We start from the raw sequence: 26,949 nt of genomic DNA on the forward strand, positions 1-26,949 counted from the left end.
CAGTGTGGTAGGAGTTGAAGGGAGAAAAGATCAGGTCCGTGGAAGGTGGAGGTCGTCCCAGATCATCTCCCCTTGATGACGTCTCTATGTGTTTAAGATAACAATATTAATAGTAATAATAATAATATACAAATAGCACTTAGCATGTGCCTGCCACTGATCTTACACGCTTTACATATAATAGTCTTTTAATCTTGACAGGAAACTGGGGAACAGAGAGGTTAAGGAACTTGTGGAAGGTCACACAGTAAGCAGCAGAGCCAGGATTTGAACCCAGACTTACTGGCTCCAGCCTTGACCGCAAGACAGTTTAAAAACTGAGTATGGACTTCCGATGTGCACACTTCACTGTATGTAAATTTTACTTTCCGCAGCCTCCACAAAAAAGAGGAATCAAATACTGAACTCCAGTCAATGATAAGTGTGCTGAAAGGTTTAGAGGTGAAATGTACTGATGTTTGCAACTTTGAAAGGCATCCAAAAATGAGACGACTTGATAGATAGATATGTGATAAAGCAAATACAGCAAAATGTTAACGGTAGATTCTAGATGGTAGAGATATGTTCACTGTATAATTTTTTCAATTTTTCTTTATCTTTGAATTTTTTAAACGATAAGAGTTTTTTTAACAAAAAAAAAAAAAACCTTGAGTATTGTTCTCTTGTCCTGCAAGAGGCATGTTGAAGGTGGGGGTGGAAAAGTAGCAGAAAGTTTCTGAATTTGGAGAAGGAAATACAAATGCATATGGACCCAGACACCAGATCTCCTTCCCCTTTTCCTCCCTTTGGGCTCCCCAGTCTTCACCCTCCTAAAGGACTGTGTATGCAATCTTCTAGCACCCTGCTCCCTCCTCATCATAGTTAGGGCCACAAACAGGCCCTCACCCAGGTCTCTGACCAGAGGGCCTGGGACCACTGCTCTTACTTGCTGACATCAGAGTGCTGCCTCCTGCAGGAAGTCCACCTGGATTGTCCCCATCTACTTTCCCAAGCACCTCATCAACTTTCTGTCCTAGACCCATCAGCAGTGCTCATGTAGATCTAGTTTTGCTGCCTCTGACTGTCCTATTTGTTAATCAGCTAGCCAAGCACTCTGCTGCGTACAGCCCCAGAACACCAGGCAAGTCATCCCAAATCTGCCAGAGCTCCCAGTCTGATGTGAGAGCCGCAATGTGTGTGCCCACACACATGTGCAAAGATCATGAACTTTTGGTATATGCAGTGTAAACAGTTGAGGAATAGAATTTCAAATGCTCATGGAATCTAGAGTTTCTGGAGCCATTGAGGTTAAAATGATGCACCCGAAACCATTGCCCAGAGGTTATCTTTAAACCTTAAACCAAAACTGCTGCCTGAAAGTCATCTTTAAACCATACAATAAAAAAACAAAAAACAAACAAACAAAAAAACACCGCCGTTGAGCCAATTCCGACTCATAGTGACCCCGTAGGACAGAGTAGAGCTGCCCCACAGGGTTTCCAAGGCTATAAATCTTTACAGAAGTGGACTGCCACATCTTTCTCCTGCAGTGTGGCTCGTGGGTTCAAACCTTTTGGTTAGCAGCTGAGTGCTTAACCACTGTGCCACCAGGGCTCCTAGTAAACCAAACAATAATTCAGTTTAATTTATAAAGAATGTTTGCCCTGAACATTGTGCTCTTTTAAAGAATTATCTATGTGCAGTCAGTTTGACAACAGCAATTCCAAAGATCAGACTAGAAGCTGTTTTAAGGTCAATCAGTAATTATTTGAATTGTTCTTCAAGAAAATGTTGTATAGGATCCTGCATGTTCACAAATTATTTTGTAAACTTTGTTCTGGCCCTGTTTCCATGACAATGAATAACCACTAGCAATAAGCTGAGGTATAAAAATCTGTAAAGGATCTTTCTTCTCTGGGACATTTTGACTCTCTAGTCAGAAATGTTGCCCTGATTTGCAAATTGTATATTAAATAAACTTTAATCAATTTCTCTTATTGGCTTAATACTGATTTTATTTTAACAGGGTAATTGGGAAAAGTTAATCAGGGAAGGCTGCCTGGAGGTGTACATTCACCAGGATCAATAGGATGGTTGGAATGGAGGGGGATTACAGGCCTAGTTACAGTCCCAGAAGTCTGAAAGGAAAGTTGTTGCAATCCTAACCCACAAAGCTTAACTTCCTCTCCTAGCAATCCTGGGGGAGAAGTTAAGGCCAGAGGAGGGGCAGGAATGTCTGAGGCGGCTACACTTCTCTCCACCTAGGAAGCTCAGGTCAGTCTGGAGTCTGTCCACCCTGCAGGCCATAGGCTCTGGGTAAGCTGGGAGTGTACAGGGACCCTGATGGTGGTGGTGGTGGGGACTGTGGGAGGAAGGACCCTTACACCCCAGAGTAAGGTGAGGCTAAGATGGGAGAGGGAGAGAATGGGTTTGAGGGTCCCTAGGCCCAAAAGGGAGGAATCCTCTCCAGCCTCTGGGTCTCTGTTCCCCAAAGAAATTAAAAATAACCCACCACTCCCCTCATGACTGCCTCAGGCTCTCCCTGTCAGCTATGATTCTGCTCCCTACTCCCCACACACCCTAGCATTCCTCTTAACCCTGGAGAATCTCAGTTTCCAGACTCTGGTCAGTGCATCTGGCTCTGGGGTGAAGTCAACAGCCCCCTCTTTGCTCTCAAACAGGAACCAGTGGTTGGAGGACAGGAAATGCCTGAGGGGAAGTTATGGGGCCCTAGACACTCTCTCATGCCCCACTTCAGCCCCAGTCCTACCTGTGAGGAGCAGCTTTCCACACCAGGCAAGTAGGGCCCCTGTGAGTTGCCCTGGGGCTGAGGGAGTGGCCCCAACTGCAGGGCAGTCCCTTCCCTATTTTTCTACCAGTTCCCACATCCACTCCAGACCCTGGCTGCTCCTCTTCTGTCAGGCCCCTCACCAGAGCCTAGAACTATCCAATACTGGACATACCCCTATGAACCACCTGGTTAGCCTAGGGCAGAGGGAAAAGAGTGGGCTCTGGAGCTAGACAGCGCTGAGCTTGAACCCCAGTTCTGCCACTTCTGGTCTAGGGGTCCTTGTAAAAGTCAGTGGCTTGAGCCTCACTGTCTCAGTTATCTAGTGCTGCTATAACAGAAATGCCACAAGTGGATGGCTTTAACAAACAGAAATTTATTTTCTCACAATTTAGGAGGCTAGAAATCCAAATCCAGAGCGGTGGTTCTATGGGGAAGGTTTTTTCTCTGTTGGCTCTGGAGGGAGCGCCTTGTCTCTTTAGCTTCTTCTTCCTGATTCCTTAGAGATCTTGATGTGTCTTGACATCAGTCTTACCCCATCTCTCTCTCTCTACTTTCTTGTTTAATTTCTTTTAAATCTCAAAACAGATTGACTCAAGAAACACCCTATGCTAATCCTGTCTCATTAACATAACAAAGACAACCCATTCCCAAATGGTATTACAACCACAGGCATAGAAGTTAGGATTTATAACACATATCTTGGGGGGACATAATTCAATCCATAACACTGAGATTCCTCACCTGGGGAATGAGCACCATAACCCCCCACTGTGTTGTGGAGATCAGTGGTGACGAATGACAAGTTCTTAGCTCAGAGTTGGCACAAAGGTGTGGCTCCTCAGCCCAGGAAACAGTTGCAACAGAGGGCCCCTCACTTTACGGATAAGGAACTTGAGGTACATGACTTGCCCAAGAGCAGAGGCTAGGTATCGTAACCTCAAGGCCAGTCCTCAGTCTACGGCCTCTTGAAAGCCAACGATGTCATATTGCATGAGTAAGGAGCCCTTCCCTTCTGGATGAGGAGGTTTGTGGATCAGAGGGAGCAATGAGTGAAAAGTGGTGGGTCAGTTCATGAGTAGGTGGTCAGGGCCTCTCAGGACCAGCTGGCGCAGGGGCAAAGGGACTTCCTAGTGAGGGCCTAGAGGCAGCAGGGACTGCAGTGGATGCCCCTGACAGTGGGTGGTCTCAGATACAAGATGAGGTAACTGATGAGGGATGGGACCTCTGGTAGGAGGTGAGATAAAGTGGTCTGGGGTGAAGAATGTCTGAGGGGAGATTCTGCCTTTAAAACTGTTGGAGAGGGGAACTGGGATATCCATGACCAGCCAGAAGGATGGGCAAGCTGGAGAGAGAAATGGGCCATTTAATACTTGCCATTTTCCCAGGAGAACTGTGCATATATGCGGCACCGGCACTGGGAGGGCTCCTCCTCCTGGTCATGATCATTCTGTCCACCTGTCTGTGTTGGCTCCATCGGAGAGGTGAGTTCCACCCTCACCTCTTCCATTCACCCACCCCATAGCAATGTCCCCTCCGATGCTCTTTCCTACTGCTTTCCCAGACGTCTCCACTGATTCAGACAGGCCCTGGGTGAGGAGGATGGTGGGAGTTGGGTGTGAGGGGTGAGGGAAGAGTGTCCAAAGAGAGAGGCAAGAGCTTCATCCATGGGAACCACAGGGAAGTCAGGTGAGGAAACACCCTCCTGATCATGGCCTCCCTGGTGCTGAGATGGGGACTCTGCTCCTGGGCTCCACACCCCGAGAGGGGAGGGTTGGGTAAGACACAATGGGAGGACCGTGCTGAGTTTCTTCTTTTCCTTCCAGTAAAGAGGCTGGAGAGGAGCTGGGTGAGTCTGGGGGCAGGGGAAGGGGGAGGGCAAGAGAAGGCCCAAGTGGGTGACGGGAGGACAAGAAGGGGCTGAGGGCTGAGAAGAGAGGTGGGGCCAAGAGAAAAAGCGAAGGAAAGCAGGAGAATGAGAGAGGCAGAGAAAATGAAAGAGAGGCAGAAAGAGAGAGCGAAATAAGAGAATGAGAAGAGAGGAAAGAAATGGTGTAGAAATAAGAGAAAACAAGACAGAAAGGAGAGGAAAAAGATACACAAAGAGAAATAGAAAATAAAAGACAGGAACTGAGAGAAAAAGTAAAAGAGAAAAATGAGAGGTGGAGAAAATGAGAGAGACTCAAAGAGAAAGGGCAAGGAGAGAAAAGAGCAAGGGCTTAAGCTGGTAGACAGAAAGGGAGGGAGAGAGAAGAGCACAGGAAGAGAACAGAGCAAGGAAGACTGAGAGGGTAGCAATGAGATAAGAAAGGTGGGAGGAGGGGGCAGAAACCCACCAGGAAGGAAGGAAGGAAGGGAGGGAGGCCCCTCCCTGGGCCCACCACCAGCCCCTCTCTGCCCACCCCTCAGTGCCCACTCTTGTGTCAGCCCCTCTGTTCCTGTTCCTCTGTGCCCACTTCTGTGTTAGCCCCCCTGTGCCCACCCCTCTGTGTCAGCCCCCTGTGCCCTCCCCTGCATACCTACTCCTCTGTGCCAGCCCCTCTGTACCTGTCACCCAGTGCCCACCCCCCTGTGCCCACCCCTCTGTGCCAACCCCCCTGTACCTGCCTCTCTGTGCAAGCCCCAGGCCCTGTCGTCAGAGCAGGAGCTCCACTATGCATCTCTGCAGAGGCTACCAGGGACAGGCGGTGCTGAGGGGCTCGACCTCAGCGAGGGAGACGGGAAGGATGCCAAGGAAGACCCCAGTGCTGACTATGCCTGCATTGCCAAGAAAAAACCCACCTAAGCACCCCTAGATGCCTCCCTCAACCCCAGCAGGTGGACAGGGTCATCCTGTGGTTTATTCAGTAAAGGCCGTGGTCTCCCCACCTGTGTCTCAGGCTTCTCTGTCCATCTCAAGCCCCCATTCAAAATGAACACAGTCAAAACTTAAGTGGCTTACCACCACTGCACTCCCACTCACTTTGGGGTCAAGTGATGATTTATTGGATCAAGAAGGGCATTTAAGAACTCGAGATCCCCTACAGGTCATGAAAGAGTATTTTTCTGTGGGCCTGGCCAGAATGAGGTTGTTGACAAGTAGGAATAATAGATGCCATAGTCCCCACACCTCAGGAGAATCTACCTCAGCCCCCTGGACCTGGGAGAGGTGGGTGTGTTGAGCCTCAGGAAGGTGGTGGGAAGGGGCTCGGGGCTCGATTTAGGGAAGCATCCTCCTTGGGCCTTTCTGGTCTGGACTTGGTAGAGGGGATAAGAGCCTGGGGCCCCTGGAGAGGGGCATGTTGGGGCCCCCAGAGAATGGAGAGGAAAATACAGGAGACTGATAAGGGGGAGTTAGTGGTGGGGCAGAGAGGGATTTATAGGAGTCCCTTGAAGAGGGCTGGAGATCACAGATCTGGAATCACTCCTCAGAGGCCATCCAAGGCATGGCAGGGTGTTCCCATGCAACAGGGGCCTGGTAGGAGAGACCACAAGTGCAGCTCAGCACTACAGCCCCTTGTCTTCTTGGCCTCTGTCTCTCCCTTCTCTAGCCCTCTTACTGTTCCTCCCAGCTCCTCTGCCTTTGCCCCGGTGCCATTACTCACATTTGCCCTGGTAATAGATGGTGCTGCCCATGGCCACAGAGAGAAAACTGAAGGCATAGAATGCAGCCCGAAGGAGGAGGTAAAGGATGGTGCTGGTCTCTAGCTGACAGGATCCTGAACGTGGGGTGGTGGAGAGGAAGGGGCTTGGTAAAGTGGGCACTGGGGAAAAAGCGTGCACAGGCTTAGGGAGGGGTAGGGGGCAGGGAGCTTCTGGGAACGACCTTCCACTTCCAGGGACGTTGCCAAGTGGGATCTCCAACCCAGAGGGCCACCTCTCTGTGCCTCACCTTTCTCCACCACTAGCAGAGACCCATTCCCTGTGCCGATGCCCAGGCCCAGCACCTCCACCCTGCACAGGTAGACTCCGGCGTCATTGACTCGGGTGTCCCGTATGTGCAGCTCAGCCTGGTGGTCACAGAGGAAGCGGACAGAGCCAAGGGGGACCAGGCGGCCCCAGAACTCTGGGGTCCTGTTCCTCACCTCCTTCCCATGGGCCACCTCGTCCCGGTACCACGTGACAGAGCCAATGGCCGGTCTCCCTTGGCTGGCATTGAAGAAGCAGGGCAGGGAGGTGGTGGCACCCTCCTGGGTCCGAATCTCAGGAGGCTGGATCACCCAGAGAGCACAGGATCCTGGGGGACAGAAAGAAGACCCAGAGAAATACCTCCACAGTTACACCAAAGTGAAAGGACGAGACAGCTTGGAATCAGATATCTAGTTGTCCCACCATGGAAGGCACACAGGGACAAGCACTTTGGGTAATAAACCTGCCTCATTCAACCCTCTCCTCCTTACCAATCTAATTTCTTAACATTGCTTGTTAAATAGTTTTTCAAATTATTTTCCATATCAAATCTCACCCTCACACTTCCCCCATCATTCTCCAGCTACATTCAGGAGTAACTTGTCTTCCTGAAATTTAACCTATCACAGTCAAATTGAACCTCATTAAAAATGACTGCCTTGTTAACTAGTATCATTAATTACATTATTCCAGGTATTAGTCTAGTACTAATGACATTTCTCACTATGCTTTTTGTTAAACAGCGTTAACTAAATCTCCCAGGTGAAGGCATGGCTGTAATTGGCTGAGAGCCCTAGCTAATTCATACAAACTGATGAATTAGACCAAATGATGAAAACTACTCATTACATTCCCTAGTTAGTGAAATTCACTAGTCCTTCTTCTGTTTCAGTGGTTCTCAAACCTGAGTGTGTATCAGAATCACCTGGAGGGTTTGTTACCACAGATTCCTTGGCCCCACTCCCAGAAGTTTTAGCGGGGGTCCCAGGTGATGCTGAAGCTGCTGGTTTGGAGCCACACTTTGAGAAGCACTGAGCCTAGTTAATGAATATTTCTGACAGTTAAAGTCTCTCTGTTTATTAAAATCAGTTTCATTAAGAAATTTATCTTAGATTTAATTAGATTTCCAAACTCCTGATTATATATCTAGACCCTAGATAATGAGTCAAATTTAATTGGCTTATTAAACTCATCAAATTAAAACTGGCCCCTCAAAAAAAAGAAAAAAACAACCTAGCCCCTTCCTTCAAGTCCTTCCTTCCTTCAAGCCTTTTTACTGGTCCTTATAACCTTTTTTAGAAGGGAGACTGAGGAGACTGACAAGAAAAGGGATCTGGGGTCAAACTGGGAATGACCCTCCCAGCCAGGTGACAGAGAAATTCAGCGTGGGGCAGGGAGGGAACTGGGGGAGTCCCCTGGCTGTCAGCTTTACGGAGGACCCCATCGGCTCCCACTCCCCTTTCCTAGCCAATCCCCTCAGGGCTTAATGCTCAGCAGCCTCCTCAAGTCTGCTCCCTTGGGCATCCATGCGTCCTGCCTCCCTGCCCCCCCCCCACTTTACTCCCAGCCCCACACTCCTTGAAAGCCCTGTCACCTGGATGAACCATGATAAAGATGAGCAACAACATCCAGGCCATGTCGGAGGGTGGTTGAGTTGGCGAGGGGGTCCTGAGCAGTGAGGTCTGAGTGGAGGAGGAACAACCCACTGCTTGAGGCCAGGCCTTCGGTCACCAGCGGGGGTGGGGAGCTTCCTATGACACGCAAGACTCACATCACTCCCCAAGGACCTCAACTGCCTGGGACCTTGAGCATCAACTGCACGGCACATCTCCCTGAGGAGAGAGGATGCTGCTGATGAAGATGCCTGGGTCTCTAGGAGGCACAAGCAGCTGCTGGGCAAGTTGCCTAAGTGTGAGGGGCAGGGTAGGGCTCAGATGCCTGGTGAGGAAAGGGTGGGTAGGTTGATAGGCAAGGGTGGGTGGGCGGCTGAGACCAGGATGTGGTTCTTCCCACCTTCTGATGTGGTTCTGCCCTCCTTCTGAAGTTTAAGAAGGCCAGCCCTTTACCCAGAATAAGCCTCCAGGAGCTCTTCTGGACCCAGAAGCTAGCCTATTTCCACTCCTCACTGCCCATCAGTGCCCAGGTTCACCCATCTATTTCCTTGGAGTCTGGCCCTCCTGCTAGGGCTGTTTCAGAATTTATATATATGAGAGGAGTAGGGGAAGTCAACTGATTGGTGTTGAAGGGGCAGTGGAGGAGGTGGCTAGAAACTTCGTCTGGAAGCTGCATTTACATAGATTGTGTTGACTTGGATGGTTTGGCAGGATGAGTGCAACTGATGGAGAAGTTTGGACTGATTCATACTCAGATCTTCATTAAAGGAATACACCCCCAGCAGAGGTCTGCTTTATCTAGTGCATTCCAAAAGGACACATTACCCATTGGGAAAGCCACTCATTAATTATTTTATTCACCATTTGATTAACATTGATCGAGAACCTACAAAGTGCCCATTACATAAAATGTAGTGAATGTTATAGACACAAAGACACATTGCATTACATGTAACTCCAAGGTTATACAGGGATTAGTACAAGAGTGTGCCACATATATACATACCTACTTGAGATAATTCAGCACATAGAAAAGAATAACTGCATGTAATATGCCGAGTGAAACACGTGCCCAGCCCTCGCCACACACTTTCTGACTCCTTTATATTAATACAGACTTTTTTCTTTGTGTCTGTGCTTCTAGCTCTGTTTCATGATACATTAATAGACTGTCCAGTTCCCACCCTTCAGGGTGCAGTGATTTGGAGCTTTTTTTTGGTGGGGAGCCAGTAGTCTAATGGTAACGAAGGGAGTCAGGCTAGGTTTAAATGCCAGCTCCCCACTAACTGGTTATATAATCTTTTCATTTAATTTTTTTTTCTTATAATATTGAACAAGTTATTTAACCTTTCTAAGCCACCTAAAAGGAGCCCTGGTGGCACAGTGGTTAAGCGTTCAGCTGCTAACCTGAAAGTCAGAGGTTCCAACCCACTAGCCACTCAGCGGGAGAAAAGACCTGGCGATCTGCTCCCGTAAAGATTCCAACCTAGGAAACCCTATGGGGCAGTTTCTACTCTGTCCTATAGTGTCGCTATGAGCCGGAATTGAATGGATGGCACCTAACAACAACAAGCCATCTGGAAAACCACAACATGCCACATAATCTGGGACTGACCCACTCAGCCATTCTCCATCAGCCAGTCCAGTCAGAGGTGTAGCAAGGGTAGCGAGAGCCCAGGACCAATCTCTAAATTTGCGCCCTACACTCCGGCTGGCCTTGTCGCAGCGCGGGAGGGAGAGGAAAGGCAGGATGTGATTCGTGGGCTGGCCTCGTCTGGCACCCCCTTGGACTTGCACCCAGGGGCAAATGCCCATCTCTAACCCCCACCTCAGGAGCCCTGGCCGTGCAGTGGTTAAAAGTACTTGCCTGCTAACCGAAAGGTTGGCAGTTCAAACCCACCAGCCATTCTGCAGAAAAAAATGTGGCAGTCTGTTTCATAAAGATTTACAGCCTGGGAACCATATAGGGCACTTCTACTTTGTCTTGTAGGGTTGCTATGAGTTGTAAAAGACTCGACGGCAATGAATTAATGGGTCAACCCCCGCCGCCCCACCCTCCCCCCACGCCACACACACCCCTCTGAGCCCAGTGGCTGCCTCTTTCAAAGCCATCGCACTTGAGGGTGTAGGACAGAGGTGCCCTGGCAAGGCAAGGGCTGCCCCCTGGTGGTCATGGAGCATGAGGGATGACTGAGGCACCAATATGTGACTTCTCTCAACTGGGCCTTAACTCCAGCCCTTCCTCAGCTTCTGCCCTGTCCCTTGCCTTGTTTCTGTCAGCACCCCATCTCCACCTCAGAGAGTCAATGTGGAGAAAATTGCCTCTTTTTCTTTCAGCTGTGAGAAGCCCACTTTTTGGAAAGAGAGGGGAGGCCACAACTGAGAGGGTGCTGGGGTAGAATGGCAACTGGCCTGAGGATAAAACCCCATACTTTGACAGTGCACACTTAGTCATGGGGACTTCTCCATGTCTCAAGGCAATGTAGCTTAGAAGTCAAACTAGCCTGTTTGGGTTTTGGCTCGACTACTTCCACATCTGTCAAATGAGAGTCACCAGTAAACTTCCAGACCCCACTGTATGGTGTTCGTGTATGCTAGGCCCCAGCTCCACCCCAGTCCTGGGCTAGGATGACCAATGGTATAGCCACACCTGGAGTCAAGGATATCCTGCTCTCCCCCACCTCTTTCCTCTATCTAAGGGATTCCCAGCTCATTTGTAATATCCAAAAATGTTGTGGATCCTGAATATACTAGTTGAATATTTTCTTAGTCTTTCTAGAATAAATCCTGATACGTGTATGGATTTAAGGACCCCTTTCAATAACTCTGGATGTTAATGAGGCAGGATTAGAGGCAGTTATATCAATGAGGCAGGACTTACTCTACAAGATTAGGTTGTATCCTGAGTCAATCTCTTTTGAGATATAAAAGAGAGAAGGGAGCAGAGAGACAGAGAGACCTCCTACCACCAAGAATGAAGAACCAGGAGGGTAACACGTCCTTTGGACCCAAGGTCCCTGCACTGAGAAGCTACTAGACCAGGGGAAGATTGATAACAAGGACTTTCCCCCAGAGACAACAGAGAGAAAAAGCCTTCTCCTGGAGCTGGCACCCTGAATTCTGAGTTCTAGCCTCGTAGACTGTGAGAGAATAAATTTCTCTTTGTTAAAGCCAACCGCTTGTAGTATTTCTGTTACAGCAGCACTAGATAACTAAGACACCAATTGACCTAGATGACCCCCATGATATTTTTCTTATTTCTAGCTTCTATGTCCCTTACTGTGTTTCTCATGTTTCTATTCTCCCAAGAAATTTAGCCTTAATTTTTAAAGTAGTTTTGTATTATTATTCTATACTTTTCCTCCTGTTCCCGTTCATACCTTCCTATTATCTGCCATCTCTTCTCTGAGTATTTGCATTTTTTGTTTATGCCCTTCCTTCATTGCTAAAATGCTACGCCAAGTTTTATTTTTCAATTCATAATGGAATTTTGGGTTACAGTTTCCATCTTTTTTGACAATATATTTCTGGTATATCATCATCATCTGTTGGAAAATTGTGCTGCTCCTTTTTACCTTTTATCTGATGTTTTAATTGGAAAGAAGCTTTGGTCATTTCTTTTTGTTACTCATATTTAGATTAGTTATATTTTTCTGAACTATTAGCAGGAGGACCTTGTGGAGGGGTGACGAGATGGCCCAGGATAGCTTTTCAGGCTTACAAGGTCAAGACATCCTCCTCTTTTGCTGTAACAATGGATTGTTTCCTTAAAATGTGGGACCTGTCTGTAGCCACTACCTCCTCTGCCTCTCAGAAGCTCTCCTGGTTCAGAAAGTTTCTACCACAAATCTTTGGCTTCTTTGTGTTCCTCGCCCCCCCCCACCTCCCCCCCCACACATGGGAGGCCTCATAGGCTGCACTTAATAGGGTGATGCACTTACTATTAGATGGAGAATTTTGCTGGCCCTTTCTGAGATCTGCCACCTTTAGGCCCCTTTAGATAGATAGATACATAGATAGATACATACATACATAGATAGATACATAGATACATAGATACATAGATAGATACATAGATAGATACATGGATGGATACATAGATAGATACATAGATAGATACATAGATTGATAGTTGCCTTTGAGTGGACTCCAACTCATGGCGACATTATGTACAATAGAATAAAACGTTGCCCAGTCCTGCGTCATCCTTCTGACCACTGTCATGTATGAGTCTATCATTGTGGCTATTGTGCCAATATATCTTATCAAGGGTCTCCTTTCCGTCGCAGGCCCTCTACTTCACCAAACATGATATTCTCCTCCAGCGATTGATCCCTCCTAATGACATGTCTAAAGCAAGAAAGTCCGAAAATATTCTGTTGTGATCCATAAGATCTTAACTGACTGATTTTCAGAAGTAGATCACCAGACCTTTCTTCCTAGTCTGTTTTAATCTGGCAGTTCTGCTGAAACCTGTCCACCATGGGTGATCCTGCTGGTATTTCAAATACCAATGACTGACAGCTTCCAGCATCACAGCAACATGCAAAGCCACCACCGTATGACAGACAGGTGATGGTGGATCCCTTCAGGCACATTCTTCACGTTTCTCAGCCCTTGAATCTGTTTAGTCAGTCCTGCACTCAGCATTCCCCTCTCAGAGTAAGGCCTTTCCTCCCAGGAATGACTGTTTACTACTGTTACCAGGAGGCCTTCTCCCTCCTTGCTCTTCCCTGAGGCACTAGTGGGGACTGCCTGCCCAGCTTGGCATTTGGTCACACATACACATAATTTTGAGTTTGTAGGTTTTCTCTGTCCTCTAGTTTCACTGAAAATGATGCGTGTGTGTGTATGTTTTCATTCTCTTTACTGCTCTACAGTATATGGTTTCCAGGAAAGAAGGGGGAGGATCTCAAAATAAGCTGCTGCCACGTTCCTTTCAAAGCCCTACATGGAGACTTTTTAGAAAAGAAAAAGCTTCTGGGAACAGCAATGTTGGCGAGTCTTTATCTTCCTACAGGACTGCCCCTCGTAGGCTCAGAATCCTGTTTTCCCTCCTTAGGGACAGCCTCTTATTAACCAAGCTCGGGATTCCAGTGCATACACCAGGATGCCCTTTTGTTCATTTACAAAGAGAAATAGAGCTGGCTGCAGGGGTTCACCCCTTTTCCCCCCATCTTCCTACCCCAATATACACACATGTGTACACTTTACCAGTCAGGGTCCCAACAGGAAACAGATAAGACCCTCAAATTAGGATAATTTGAGGAGGACAGTTTATTTACAATGGTATGTGGGGTGTTGGGGAACATAACCTGGGATTAGAAGCAGAGGAGATATTACCATCCCAGGACCAGAGGCATAAAGGGAGGGACTGGTCATGGTAGGGGCTCTTAACTTATTTTGTGTCACAAATCCCCTTGGTGTCTAGTGAAGCATAAAATAAAAGAAAATATAATTACAAAATAAAGCAATTATATCGAGTTCCAGTTATCAAAATATTAGTAAAAATTTGTGATAGAATAAATTATGGACTTCTTTATTACTGCAGTAATAATAATACATTTAAAATACAAGCAAGCTGAAGTTAATTTTAATAAACAAAGACATATCAGTGCAAAGGATATTGTTGCCCGCCTTTAAAAATTTTGACTGTGAAGCAGTCTTTGACAAGGCAACACACTTCACGTTGGATGTGAGGAAGGGATGTACATTTTTTTCCCCGTCCAAGTTCACAGACCACCTGGAATCTATTCCTGGGGCTACTGAAACCTGGGAAAGATAGTGCTGGAGAGCAGGTCTCCTGGAGAGGACCACTGCCCTCAGGTGGAGGTCTCAGCCAGCTGGAGGTGACCTTGCAGGAAGGTAGCCAAGGAAATGAAGGCCCCCAACTCAGTGTTCTCCCTCCTGCCATCTTCCTGCTGGGCCTTTCCAGCGGCCTAACCAGCCAGAAGCTAGAGGAGCCCTTTGATGTGGTCTGTACAGGTTAGTGTCCTGGGGCAGAGTGAAGAGTGGGAGAGGGGAAATGGAGGGGCAAACAGAAGACATCCAGGGCACACACACAGACAAGCTTTCTGGCCAGTGCATTCTCTTCCCATAGGCACACTCCATGGGGCCTAATTCTACTCAGCAGATTCCTAGGAGAACACGGAATCATCACAAAGGCTCTTAGCAACTCAGTCAGTCCCAGTTCCACAAGAGGCTCTAACTTCAATGGGTACTAGCAGGTCCATTTATTGAGCTGCCTCAGCATTATTTCCTTGACCTCTTGCTGGTCACTGACAACCTTGGCCTTGGTGACTCCTCCTTTTCCATGCCTCCCAGGCTAACCCACCACCAACTGACCCATATTTAAGCCATGTTAACACATTCAGCCAAGGTTCAGCTAAGCCTTGCAGGCTTGGGAACCACTTTATTTCTTTAAGGCAGTGGCTCTCAAACTTAAGTGTGCATCAGAATCATCTGAGGTGCTGGTTTAAAGCAGATTGTTGGGGATACACAAAATGTGGTACATGCATACGATGGAATATTAATCAGTCATAAAGAGAAATGAAGTCCTGATACACACTACAATATGGATATACCTTGAAAACATTATGCTGAGTGAAATAAGTCAGTCACAAAAGGGTAAATATTGTATGATTCCACTTACATCAAATAGGGAAATGTATAGAGACCAAAGCTTATTAGTGGTTACCAGGGGTGGCATTTCCAACTTATGGCAACCCCCATGTGTGTCAGAGTAGAACTGTTCTCCATAGGGTTTCCAATAGCTGATGTTTTCAGAAGCAAATTGCCAGGCCTTTTTTCTGAGGCGCCTCCAGGTGGACTCGAATTTCCAGACTTTAGGTTAGCAGCCCAGCACATTAACCATTTGTACCACCTAGGGACCCCCTAGGGGTGGCAGGGAGTGGGAAAGGGGGAGTCATTGCTTAGGGAGCACTGAGTTTCTGTTAATGGTGGTGGAATAATTTAGAAAAGGATAGTGGTAATGGTTGCACAACACGATGAACATAATCAATGTCACTGAATTGTACATGTAAAAATTGGTGAATTGGCAGGTATTTTGTTATATATATATATTTAACCACAATTTAAAAAAGAAAAAAAAGGAGATTGTTGGAACTCATCCTCAGAGTTTCTGACTCTGCAGGTCTGGAGTGGGGCCCCAAACTTTGCGTTTCTAATTCACTTCTAGGTGGTGCTGATGCTTGTCAAAGGACCACTACTTGAGACTCAAAACACTGCTGTAATGAAACCAATGTTATAGAACATTTTATGTACAAACTATCGAATGGGAAACTAATTTGCTCTGTAAACTTTCACCTAATGCACAATCAAAAAAATTTTTTAAATTGCTTTAAGGAGATTCTGCATATCTCTGATCAGATCTGGACTTTGTAGTCTAACCAATAGAATTATCTACTTCCTTTATTTCCAAGTTTTCAGTAGATTCCTTGCTGCAGCCACACAATGCACCCTTGTAGCTTCCTGCCCAGAGCCCCCTGCCCTTCAGCCCTACCTACTGTGAGCTAGACCTCTCTGTGGTCAGAGGGGGCCAGGCCCCTGAGTTTGTGAGTCTGGGTGGGATGGGGTGTCTTCTTGCATGTCTGTTCTTCACAGCCCTTCCTCACATCTGTGTTTAGGCCCTGTGTTTAGGTCCTTCTCTACCACTTGCCTTTCTAAACCTGTTAAATCCATTGCCGTCGAGTTGATTTTGACTCTGAGGAAACCTGCAGGACAGAGCAGAACTGCCCCATAGGGTTTCCAAGGCTGTAGTCTTCATGGGAAGGAGCCTTGGTGATGAAGTGGCTAAGTGCTCTCATACATGAAAGGTCAACATTTCATTTCTTTATGTATTTTCTTTTCATCTTTTTCATTGTTGTTGATTTTGTGTTTGCTGAGTCTTTATATTTTCCTAGTTTTTTATTTTGACTTGTAGGATTGTTAGTTTCCTTTGTGGTTACCTTAATATTTGCCCCTATTTTTCTAAGTTTATACCAGTCCTTTATTTCTTTATATCGGCTTGACTTCCTCTCTATATGCAAAATCTATGTCTACATTTTTTAAGTCCCTCTTTTTTGTTTTAATGTTGTCATCTTTTACATATTGACATCTGTTTCCCTATTTTCAGTGTTTTAGCTTTGATTTATTTTTGTGACTTCCCTATCTGGGTTGATATCTGGTTGCTCTGTTCTGTGTTCTAGTCTTGGGTTGTTATCTGATGTTACTGATTTTCTATCTGGAGGACTCCCTATAGTATTTCTTGTAATTTTGGTTTGCTTTTTGCAAATTCCCTGAACTTCTGTTTATCGGGAAATGCCCTAATTTCGCCATCGTATTTGAGAGACTGTTTTGCTGGATATATAATTCTTGGCTGGCAGTTTTTTTCCTGTAAGGCTTTATATATGTCATCATCCCATTGCCTTCTTGCCTGCATGGTTTCTGCTGAGTAGTCCGAGCTTAGTCGTATTGACTCTCCTTTGTAGATGACTTTTCGTTTATCCTTAGCGCTCTTAAAATTCTCTCTTTGTCTTTGGTTTTGGCAAGTTTGATTAGAATATGTCTTGGTGACTTTCTTTTGGGATCTACTTTATGTGGGGTTCGATGAACGCTTGGATAGATATATTTAACGATATCAGGGAAGTTTTCTGCCAACAAATCTTCAACAATTCTCTCTGTATTTTCTGTTATCCTCCCCTGTTCTGGTACTCCAATCACTCGTAGGTTATTCCTCTTGATAGAGTCCCACATAATTCTTAGGGTTTCTTCATTTTTTTTAATCCTTTCATCTGATTTTTCCTCAAATAAGTTGGTGTCAAGTGCTTTATCTTCAATCTCACTAATTCTGACTTCCATTGCCTCAATTCTGCTCCTATGACTTTCTATTGAGTTGTCTAATTCTGACATTTTATTGTTAATCTTCTGGATTTCTGATTGCTGTCTCTCTACGGATTCTTGCATCCTGTTAAATTTGTCATTATGCTCTTCTCTAATCTTTTTAATTTCCTCTACTGCGTGTTCTGCATTTTGCTTAATTTCCTGAGAGTTCTGCATATTAATCTTTTGTATTCTGCCTCTGGTAATTCCAAGAAATTTTCCTCCTCTGGAAAATTTCTAGATTCTTTATTTTGGGAGCTTGCTGAAGCCACCATGGATTGCCTCTTTATGTGATTTGATATTGACTGTTGTCTCCAAGCCATCAGTAAGTTATTATATTTACTTATTTTATGTTTGCTTACTGTGTCCTAGCTTCTTGTTTTGTCTTGATATGCCCAAATAGGCTGCTCATATGAGCTAGTTTGATTATTGGCACCTTTAATGCGCTAATGTCCTGTCACCAGGTGGTTAGATCTGTTACTAGGTATGTGAGCTCAGGAGTCTGCCCACTCCTCCTGTATGGAATCAACTCAGGTGCCCAGGTAGACAGCCACCAAGTGTGTGGTGTAGGCTCTCACCTACAGTCCTAGACAGGCATGGGGGATTGGTGTAGGCACAGGCATCTGGCTGCAGCAGTGGGACACACTCTGAGCAAGGCAGGGGGCTGATGGCTGTCCCTGAGTGTCTAGGAGGAAGGTGTGACCCTGTTCCCTACAGCGTGTAGCTGGGTGGGTTTTGCAGTCAGACTATGAGCACACAATGCTGTTGGCTGCAAGGACTGGGGGGCACCTGTTATTCTTGGGCCCCTATCACAGGTGGCTAGGTGGCGTGGGTGGAGCCACCAGTCCTCAGGCCCCTGATGTGGGTAGGTGAAGACCTTGCTTAATGGGCAGAGTGGTGTCAAATATCACGAACCTACCCCTTCACAGCTGAAACAGTTCAAGTTAGACTTCAGATGTATACCCTGTTGTACTGTGGTAATGAGGGCCTACGCTGTTGAAATCAGCCCACACAAGTCTCTGCAGGGGGAAAGGCACTCAAAGTCTGTGGATCCCATATGCCTGTGCTTAGGCAAAGGAGCTGTGCCTACCCTGGGTTCCTGGCTTAGGGGAGCCAGCAGTTTATTTGTTCACTCTCCAAGGCCAGGAGAATGGCTCAGGGCATGTGACGGATCCTACTTCCGGCCCGGGGGACTCAGCAATTGCTGAAGCACGTCCGGGACCCAGTGCAGAGCAGGGAGCAGGGAGGTAAATGGGAGAGAGGTTTTTCCCTAAGGGGGGTGTTTTTGATCCGCACGGTAGGCCATATGCAAGTACTTATTTTTCACTGATCGCAGGCTGCTTTTCACTGGTTCTGGGTAGCCAAGTAGACTCTCTGGTGCCGGGTCTCTCCCAGTGCAGAAAACGTACCTGCTTGCCTGCCTCACTGCTTCCACCCATGAGCTGATCAGGCCTGAAGGGCTCAGGCTCTTGCTGGGTTAGGTCTGGCAACTCCTCGCTGCTTCCGAACCATCTCCCACTCCCCCTGCCACGCAGTCCGGTTCCTCAACTTTGTCTTAGATGTTCAGGGCTCCCAGATTGTCATATATAATTGAAGCACTTGTTTTCTCGGGTCTTTGTTTTAAGAGGGTCCACCGGAAACATCTGACTACTCTGCCATCTTGGCCCCACCTCCTGAAAGGTCAACATTTCGAACGCAGCAGCTGCTCTGCAGGAGAAAGATGCAGCAATCTGCTTCCATAAACTCTATGGGCCAGTTCTACTCTGTCCTATAGGGTTGCTATGAGTTGGAATCAACTCGTCAGCAACAGGTTTATCTGTACGGAAGCAGATTGCCACATTTTTCTCCCGTGGAGCAGCTGGTGGGTTTGAACTGCCAACCTTTCAGTTAGCAGTTGTGCGCTTAACCACTGTACCACCAGGGCCCCTTTCTTGCCCTTCTAGTCACCCTCAAGTCTTCACTTTTGTCACACAGTCAGAGCAGATGTCGACCTTCTCTATCCCAGGAACTTTTTCTGAGCATCTAAGGTCTATCCCACATGGTAGATTGCCAAGCCATCCTTGATGGGAAAGACTACTCTGGGAGGCAATCTCACTCCTCTTCCCCTCATGCACTCGGCTCCAGTTGCACAAGCTTCCCCGCTAGTCCATGATATCCAGACATGCTCTCACCTTACAGCCTTTGCACTTGCTGTTTCCTCTGCCTGAAATGGTCTTCTCTCAGATGGCCACATGGCTTTTCCTCCCATCCCTTTGAAATCCTTTCTCAAATATCATCTTCTCAAGGAAGCCTTCCTGACCACCCTATTTAAAACTGCAGCCATCTGCTAGCACTTCCTTTCCCCCTCCCATCTTTGTTCTTCTCCATAGGCACCTATTACCTTTAGTATACTTATTTTTATTGTCTGCGTCTCCTGACTAGTCCATCCATGAGGCTGGCATACAGTAAGCACTCAGTAAATATTTGTTGAATGAATGTAGGAATAAAGTAATGAATTCCTGCCAGGCACTGAAATGACTGGGAGTGTGGGGTTGCAGCTGTCTCTACAGGGGAAGCAGGGAGATGCAATAAAGGGAAGTCAAGAAGTCATAGTCCACCCCAGTTCTCTCTCCCCATCTGCATGGGTCAGGGGGAGGGCAGTAAAAAGTTTCAGCTGCAAAGGGGAAATAGGCTAGGGAGGGGAGGGAGAAGGAAAAGTGTCTCCATGAACGCTGGGGCGGAGTGAATGGAGTTATGGGCTGGGAGTTTGTACAAGGAGGTCTCAGGGATAAGGGATGTCTTGTCCTCACATCTACAAGAATCTAGGCAAACAGAGCAGCAGCGAGGATAAAGGTTATGCCTAGGGAAGGCCTTGTTTATCAGAGGCTACTCACCCACTCTGTTGAATCCACAGGGACCAGCAGCACTTTCCCCAAAGACTCTACTTACACTCTCACATTGCTGAGTTATGCAGATTTTACTAAAGATTTCAAAGGAGGTAAGTAAAGGGGGCTATATTGCACACCCTCCAGCAAACAAATTAAAACTCCTTCATTAGACATTTCCATACTTCCAAGCCCCTCTCTGGAGCTGCTGGGCTGGCAGTGAGATTTCTCTCCTTTTCTTGGCCTTGCTCCCCTCTCAGAGCTCCCAGCTGACTTCAGATTCTTCACCTATCCACAGAGCCAGCTCTGCTTCAGCTCCCTATCCAAACCTGCATGCCTAGACTCACAAAACCCAACACAATGAAGGGCCTTCTAGCTACCTGAACCACAGGACCTATTTAAAAACCATTTGTTCCTGAGAATAAAGGCTTCTGGGATTGTACTGGTCCCCAGGTGGCACAAATGGTTTGTGCTGGATTGCTAACCTAAAGATCAATGGTTTGACTACAGCCTGGGAAAAAATTTTTGGTTATGACCTCAATAAAAGTCTAATATCTAAATATTTAAATCTAATATCTAATAATCTAAAATCTACAAGACACTGCAACACCTCAACAACAAATAATCCAATTAAAAAATGGGCAAAGGACCGAAAAAAAAAAAAAAAGTTGAGAATTTAGAGGGTTAAAATGTTGTGGGGTTGTTAACCAATGTCATAAAACAGCATGTGTGTTACTGTTACACGAGAAACTATCTGTTCTGTAAGCCTTCACCTGAAGTACAATAAAATATTAAAAAAAAAAAAAAGTGGGCAAAGGATATGAACAGACACTTCACCAAAGAAGACATTCAGAAGGCTAACAGACACATGAGGAAATGCTCATGATCATTAGCCTATTAGAGAAATGCAAATCAAAACTTCAATGAGATATCATCTCACCCCAACAAGGCTGGCATTAATCCAAACAACACAAAATAACAGATGCTGGAGCAGTAGTGGAGACATTGGAACTCTTGTGCACTGCTGGTGGGAATGTAAAATGATACAACCACTTTGGAAAACTTTTGGTGCCTCCTTAAAAAACTAGAAATAGAAATACCATATGATACAGCAATCCCACTCCTAGGAATATACCCGAGAGAAAGAAGAGCCATCATATGAATAGACATATGCACACTCATGTTCATTGCAGCACTATTCACATTAGCAAAAGATGGAAACAACCTAAATGCCCATCAACAGAGGAATGGATAAACAAATTATGATACATACACCCAATGGAATACTATGTAACAATAAGGAACAATGACGAATCTAAGAAACATCTCATAACATGTACAAATCTGGAGGGCATTATGCTGAGTGAAATTAGTCAGTCACAAAAGAACAAATATTGTATGAGACCCCTATTATAAGAACTCAAGAAAATGTTTAAACACAGAAATCACTAACTAGATAGTAGACAAGGATCAACTTTGGTGAAGGGAAGGACAACACACAATAAAGGGGAAGTCAGCAAAACTGGACCAAAGCAAAAGCTAAGAAGTTTCCTGGACACATCCAAACACTTTGAGGGACAGAGTAGCTGAGGCTGGGGACTGGGGACCACAGTTTCGGGAACATCTAGGTCAATTGGTGTAAACAAAGTTTATTAAGAAAATGTTCTACACCCCACTTTCGTGAGTGGTGTCTGGGATCTTAAAAGCTTGCGAATGGCCATCTAAGATACATCCATTGGTCCCATCCCACTTGGAGCAAAGGAGAATGAAGAAAACCAAAGACACAAGGAAAATATTAGCCCACGGACTAAAGGACTACAGGAACCAGAGATTCCATCAGCCTGAAACCAGAAGAACCAGATGGTGCTTGGCTACCACCAACAACTGCCCTGACAGGGAACACAACAGACAGTCCTGGACAGAGCAGGGGAAAAATGTAGAACAGAACTCAAATTCAGGTAAAAAGGCCAGATTTAATGGGTCTGACAGAGATTGGTGGAACCCCAAAACTATGGCCCCCAGATGCACTGTTAACCCAGAACTGAAACTACTCCTGAAGCCCATTCTTCAGACAAAGATTAGACAGGACTGTAAAACAAAAAATAATACACATGAGGAATGTGCTTCTTAGTTCAATCAAATACACAAGACCAAATGGGAAGCCCCTGTCCAAAAGCAGGATGAGAAGGCAGGAAGGGACAGGAACTGGTCAGATGGAAACAGGGAACCTGGGATGGAAAGGGAGAGTGTGCTGTCACTTTGTGGGGACTGCAACTAATGTCACAGAACAATATGTGTATAAATTTTTGTATGAGAAATTAACTTTAGCTATAAACTTTCAGCTAAATCACAGTAAGAAAAAAAAAAGGTTGATGGTTTGAACTCACCCAGTGGCACTGTGGAAGAAGGGCCTGGTGATCTGCTTCCATAATGATTACAGAAAAAAAAAAAAACCTATAGAGTTCTACTCTGTAACACATGGGGTCGCCATGAGTTGGAATCGACTTGACGGCAATGGATTTGGTTTGGGGGTCTTACTGCCCCTTCCCCAGCACCTCCAGTGGCTTATCAAAATATTTCTTCAATGCACACACAGGGCTCTTATTAAGAGGCATCTGGGAGAATGTTATTTTCTCATCTCCACTCTACACTTGACTCCCCCTTCTTCCTGGGTGCTAGTGTCAGCAGAAGCTGATGGGGAAGTGAGGCCTGGGAGGTAGAGGAGGAGGGAATGAGGGGAAAGGGGAAGTTTGGGAGGGAGGCCTCTGAGGAGGCCAGTGGGACAGGCAAGCTGGCAGAAGAAAGCCAAGCCAGCTAGCTTTGTCTGCCTCCTTACATCTGCCAGCATCTGTGGAGCCATGAGTCAAATCAGAGATTTACAGGGTAAGAAAGATGGAGCAGGAAGGAGCATAAAACAGGAGCAAGGAGTTGGACAGCCCTGGGCTGGGGGTCTGGGAGGGCAGTTAGTTGGCCTAGGAAGGTGGAATTGTGGATGCCACTGGCCTGGGTGTGGGAGTAAAGAGAGAAGCAGGGGTGGGGTGAGGGTCTATGAACCTTTGTACCCCCTCAGGGGGAAAAGCTTTTGGACGGCTGAAGGCCCAGCAGGAAGAGCAACTCGAAGAAATCAACAAGGTAAAAGGAAGAACTAAGTGGGCAAGACAGGGAAGGGGGGACTGGATGGGGGGGTGGTTTACCCTGGTCCTTACTCTCCCCCCCACCCCCAGCAATTCCTGGATGATCCTAAATACAGCAGTGATGAGGATCTGTCCTCCAAACTGGAAGCCTTCAAGAGTGAGTTGGGGGGGAGGGGGAGAATGGGAGGGGGTGGAGGAGGAAGTAGGATTTCCACAGAAGGAGAGGGGGATGCTGAGTCACAAAATTTACTTTTGTCCTGGGAAGAGGAGAGGCTGCCTCTATTATCCGCCAGGTTGCAGTCCCTCTCCTTGGCCTGCCCCTCTCAGTCCACCCTCTAGGTCCCTACACCTTAACAGGGCCCTCAAACCTCAACTCCCCCCACCCCCGCTTCTCTGACTGCCCTGCCTTGTCATTCCATATATTCTCCCCACCTAGCACTCTCTCAGCAACCCCCTCCTCAATCCCTGTCCAGCCTCTGCCTACTGCCTGTGACCCTTTAGCCAGCTATCACCCTCCCTGCTCTCTCACCCACCCAGAGAAATACATGGAGTTTGACCTGAACGGAAATGGAGATATCGGTGAGAAAAGGGTGATTTGGGGGAGTGTGCAGACCTGGGAAGGGAGATGTCTCCCCTAAGTACTCTACCTACCAGAGTTGGAGGAAGAGGAATGGGAACAGGGAGATAGGGGCAGAAAGAGAGAGAAGCTGACTGCCCTTCTTCTCCCCTTCCCCATCCTCTGCCACTAGATATCATGTCCCTGAAGCGAATGCTGGAGAAACTTGGGGTCCCCAAGACTCATTTGGAGCTAAAGAAATTAATCCAGGAGGTGTCCAGAAGCTCTGGGGAGACATTCAGCTATCCTGACTTCCTCAGGATGATGTTGGGCAAGAGATCTGCCATCCTAAAAATGTGAGAGTCCAGTTGCAGCCTCCCCTATACTTACCTGTTTTCTCCCGACACTTCCTATCTCCAGGCTTGCTTTCTACGAATTCCTCAGCTTCCTTTTCTTCCATTCTTAGAGGGACCTTCCAAGGTCCCACCCATACCCATCTGTCTTAGTCATCTGGTGCTGCTCCAACAGAAATACCACAAGTGGATGGTTTTAGCAAAGAGAAGTTTATTCTCTCACAGTCCAGTAGGCTATAAGTCCAAATTCAGGGCATCAGCTCCAGGGGAATGCTTTCTCTGTCAGCTCTGGAGGAAGGTCCACGTCATCAATCTTCCTTTGGTCTGGGAGCTTCTCTGCAGAGGAACCTCAGGTCCAAAGGATGCGCTCTACTCCCGGCACTGCTTTCTTGGTGGTATGAGGTTCCCATGTGTCTCTGCTTGCTTCTCTCTTTTATATTTCAAAAGAGGTTGGATTAAGACACTGTCTAATCTTGTAAACCTCATCAATATAACCTCATCACAGTGATAGAATTTACAATACATAAGGAGATCACATATAACCTCATCATAGTGATAGACTTTACAATGCACAAGAAAATCTCATCGGATTACACAATCATACAATACTGGGAATCATGACCCAGTCAAGCTGACAGACATTTTTGGGGGACACAATTCAATCCATGACACCATCCATGGTTCTGATCCTCACAGCCTCCATCAGTCGCATCCCTGCTCTTCCTCTTCCTTCTCTCACCCTCACAATTCCCATCCTCTTCCGGACTTTCCAAGCAGACTAAGATTATTCTCTTGAGAGGAATGTTCCCTGATCCCTGTGTCTCTTCCCATCCCAACCAGGATCCTGATGTATGAGGAGAAAGCGAGAGAACAGGAGAAGCCAATGGGTCCCCCAGCCAAGAAAGCTATCTCTGAGTTGCCCTGATTTGGGGGTGAGGTGGCACTGAAGGGGATGCCAATGTCCCCAACTGGGAGTGAGAGTCAAACTGTAAATTAAATAAATTACCCTCCTTCTCCTGATCCAGTCAGCTTGGTCTTTTTTGAGGAGTTTTTTTTTTTCTTGGGTTGGGGGGCAGGAAGCGCCTTCAAGGGAAGAGCAGCAAAGATTTGCCCATATGAGCAATCCATGAACAATTCTGTAGTGTGTCTACTAGTAGATATAGATGGTTTTGCATGTGGAGCGGGATTTCAGATGTATAAGACAGCCTTGTTCTCAAGGAATTTAGGTGGGAAGAAAAGACAAGTACAGAAAAAAATATATCACCAGGCCCTTGGTCAATTTCACAAAGAGCAAGTGAGCCAACCTTAAGCCAACATTCTCTGCCAGTAGAAGCTTTGTGACTTTGGCAAATTGCTCAGCCTCTCTGAATCTTTCATCTGAAAATGAGGATAATATGACCTATGTTGCAGTTCCTGACATACCATAAAACTTCAATAATGTTTAAAACTCAAATGAATGGACGAATGAAAGAACTAGAGTTATTGGAGTAAAGGATTTCTTGGGGAAGAGCCAACTGGGCAGAGGGAAAAGTTAACAGGCCCCAAGGTGAGACCATGCCTAGTAGCAGGTAGGCAGAGTAATAAGAAATAAAGTCAGAGACATAACTGAGGCTGGATCACTAGGGCCTGTAGGTCACTGTAAGGACTTTGGCTTTTCTTCTGAGAGAAACCGGGAGCCATTGCAGGACTTTGAGCAAAGGAGTCCTTTGAGGGCTCTTTTGAGAAAAGGCCCACTCTGGCTGTTGTGTAAAGAATAGGCTGTGGCAGCAGAGGTAGAATGAGGGAGATCAGTCAGGAAGCTGCAACGCAGGTGAGCTATGACGCTGGCTTAGGTTAAGATGGAAGTAGTGGAAGTGAAGAGGTTGGATTCTGGATATTTTCTCAGGATAGGATATCCTGTCTGGCTGAAAGTGGGGCGTGAGATAAATAAAGGAGTTAATGAGGATTCCAAGGTTTTGGGTTAACTGGATTTTTTCAGACTGCCATCAGCTGAGATAGTGAAGGTTGTGGATAGAACAGGTTTTGGGGAACCAAAGAGCAAACATTCAGTTTTGGATATTCTGAATTTGAAGTGATCTGTTAGATACCCAAGAGGAGATGTCAAGTACATAGTTGTGTGTGCAAGTCCCCAGTTTCAGACAGAGTTCTGGGAGGGAGATATACCTTTGGAAGTAATCAGAGTCTAAATCCTATTTCAAGCCATGAGACTGGATATCCTTGACCAACCCAGTTTTGGTAGAGGGTGGGGGTGAAAGCATGACTGAAATGAGTTTAAGAGACAATGGGAGGAAAGAAATTGGAGACAGTATGGCTAGCTTTTCCAAGAAGCTTTGCTGTAAAGGGAAGCAAAGAAATGGGCTGGTAGCTGGCCAGGTAGAGGGGACACAGAATCATTTTGAAATTTGAGAACTAAAGTCGTCTTAAATATTTTAGTGTGCCACAGGAAAAAATTGTACCTGATTCCTGCTAACTTTTCTACCCTCATTTACAACAATGGAAAGGCAGTCCCTTTATTTAACCACATCAGCCTAAGCATGGGTCCCCAAACCCATGCCTTCCTTCATCTGTTCAGTGGGCCTGAGATGTGCACCCCTCTCCTCAAACTTGGCTAAGTTCTAACTAGTTCTTCATAGTTCCTACTAAGTCATGTCATTCTAGAAGCATTTCTAAACCTCACCAGGCATGGTCAGATAATCTACTTGATGGCAATGGGTTTGGTTTTGGTTTTTGTTCTTCTTTAACATTCTATACATATCTCCATGGTAACACTGAACTGACTGAGCCTTCAAAACGAATTTGTTGCATGGGTAGTAGGTTTGATTGGAGCAGAGGGTTCTACAGTTGAGTAATAGGAGACAAAGGGTGGAAAAACCAGTACTACTGCATTTTGTAAA

The 26,949-nt window shown here is 46.4% G+C and overlaps 3 protein-coding genes across 8 annotated transcripts; 2 read left to right on the forward strand and 1 right to left on the reverse strand.

Annotated features, from left to right (window-relative positions):
• The first annotated feature begins 2,660 nt into the window (after positions 1–2,660).
• LST1 (leukocyte specific transcript 1) lies at positions 2,661–6,072 on the forward strand. 5 transcript variants are annotated; one of them, XM_023725538.1, is made up of 4 exons: positions 2,661–2,775; positions 4,156–4,251; positions 4,594–4,616; positions 5,412–5,728. In XM_023725538.1, exons 1-4 carry the CDS (start codon positions 2,685–2,687, stop codon positions 5,550–5,552), a joined length of 351 nt encoding a protein of 116 aa, XP_023581306.1. In that variant the 5' UTR covers positions 2,661–2,684; the 3' UTR covers positions 5,553–5,728. The 5 variants fall into 5 exon arrangements, with proteins under 5 accessions (XP_023581306.1, XP_023581305.1, XP_023581309.1 ...); XM_023725537.1 differs by having other exon boundaries at positions 2,668–2,775; positions 5,388–5,728; XM_023725541.1 differs by lacking the exon at positions 2,661–2,775 and adding an exon at positions 3,632–3,764.
• Positions 6,073–6,153: 81 nt separating this feature from the next.
• Positions 6,154–7,020, reverse strand: NCR3 (natural cytotoxicity triggering receptor 3; the record flags this gene model as incomplete). The annotated part of the gene is given in 3 exon segments (XM_023725566.1): positions 6,154–6,221; positions 6,352–6,465; positions 6,639–7,020. Coding segments are annotated over 3 exon segments (564 nt in total), but the record flags the coding sequence as incomplete, so codon positions are not given.
• Positions 7,021–22,739: 15,719 nt separating this feature from the next.
• AIF1 (allograft inflammatory factor 1) lies at positions 22,740–25,066 on the forward strand. Of its 2 annotated transcripts, XM_004390738.2 has the most exons (6): positions 22,741–22,895; positions 23,083–23,144; positions 23,237–23,303; positions 23,684–23,725; positions 23,896–24,058; positions 24,896–25,057. In XM_004390738.2, the coding sequence occupies exons 1-6, from the start codon at positions 22,871–22,873 to the stop codon at positions 24,978–24,980; spliced, it is 444 nt and encodes a 147-aa protein (XP_004390795.1). In that variant the 5' UTR covers positions 22,741–22,870; the 3' UTR covers positions 24,981–25,057. The 2 variants fall into 2 exon arrangements, with proteins under 2 accessions (XP_023581311.1, XP_004390795.1); XM_023725543.1 differs by lacking the exon at positions 23,684–23,725 and having other exon boundaries at positions 22,740–22,895; positions 24,896–25,066.
• The last annotated feature ends 1,883 nt before the right edge of the window (positions 25,067–26,949 follow it).

Source organism: Trichechus manatus, unplaced genomic scaffold, assembly GCF_000243295.1.
Source record: "Trichechus manatus latirostris isolate Lorelei unplaced genomic scaffold, TriManLat1.0 scaffold00327, whole genome shotgun sequence".
In the NCBI taxonomy this organism is placed as follows: Eukaryota; Metazoa; Chordata; class Mammalia; order Sirenia; family Trichechidae; genus Trichechus; species Trichechus manatus.

Coding starts and splice junctions, on each gene's coding strand:
- LST1 (XM_023725537.1), top strand. CDS start 2,685: ATGCCTGAGGGGAAGTTATGGGGCCCTAGACACTCTCTCATGCCCCAC. Junction 4,252..4,593: donor GTGTTGGCTCCATCGGAGAG/GTGAGTTCCACC, acceptor TTTTCCTTCCAG/TAAAGAGGCTGGAGAGGAGC. Junction 4,617..5,387: donor AGAGGCTGGAGAGGAGCTGG/GTGAGTCTGGGG, acceptor TCTCTGTGCAAG/CCCCAGGCCCTGTCGTCAGA.
- AIF1 (XM_004390738.2), top strand. CDS start 22,871: ATGAGTCAAATCAGAGATTTACAGG. Junction 22,896..23,082: donor TCAAATCAGAGATTTACAGG/GTAAGAAAGATG, acceptor GTACCCCCTCAG/GGGGAAAAGCTTTTGGACGG. Junction 23,145..23,236: donor AACTCGAAGAAATCAACAAG/GTAAAAGGAAGA, acceptor CCCCACCCCCAG/CAATTCCTGGATGATCCTAA.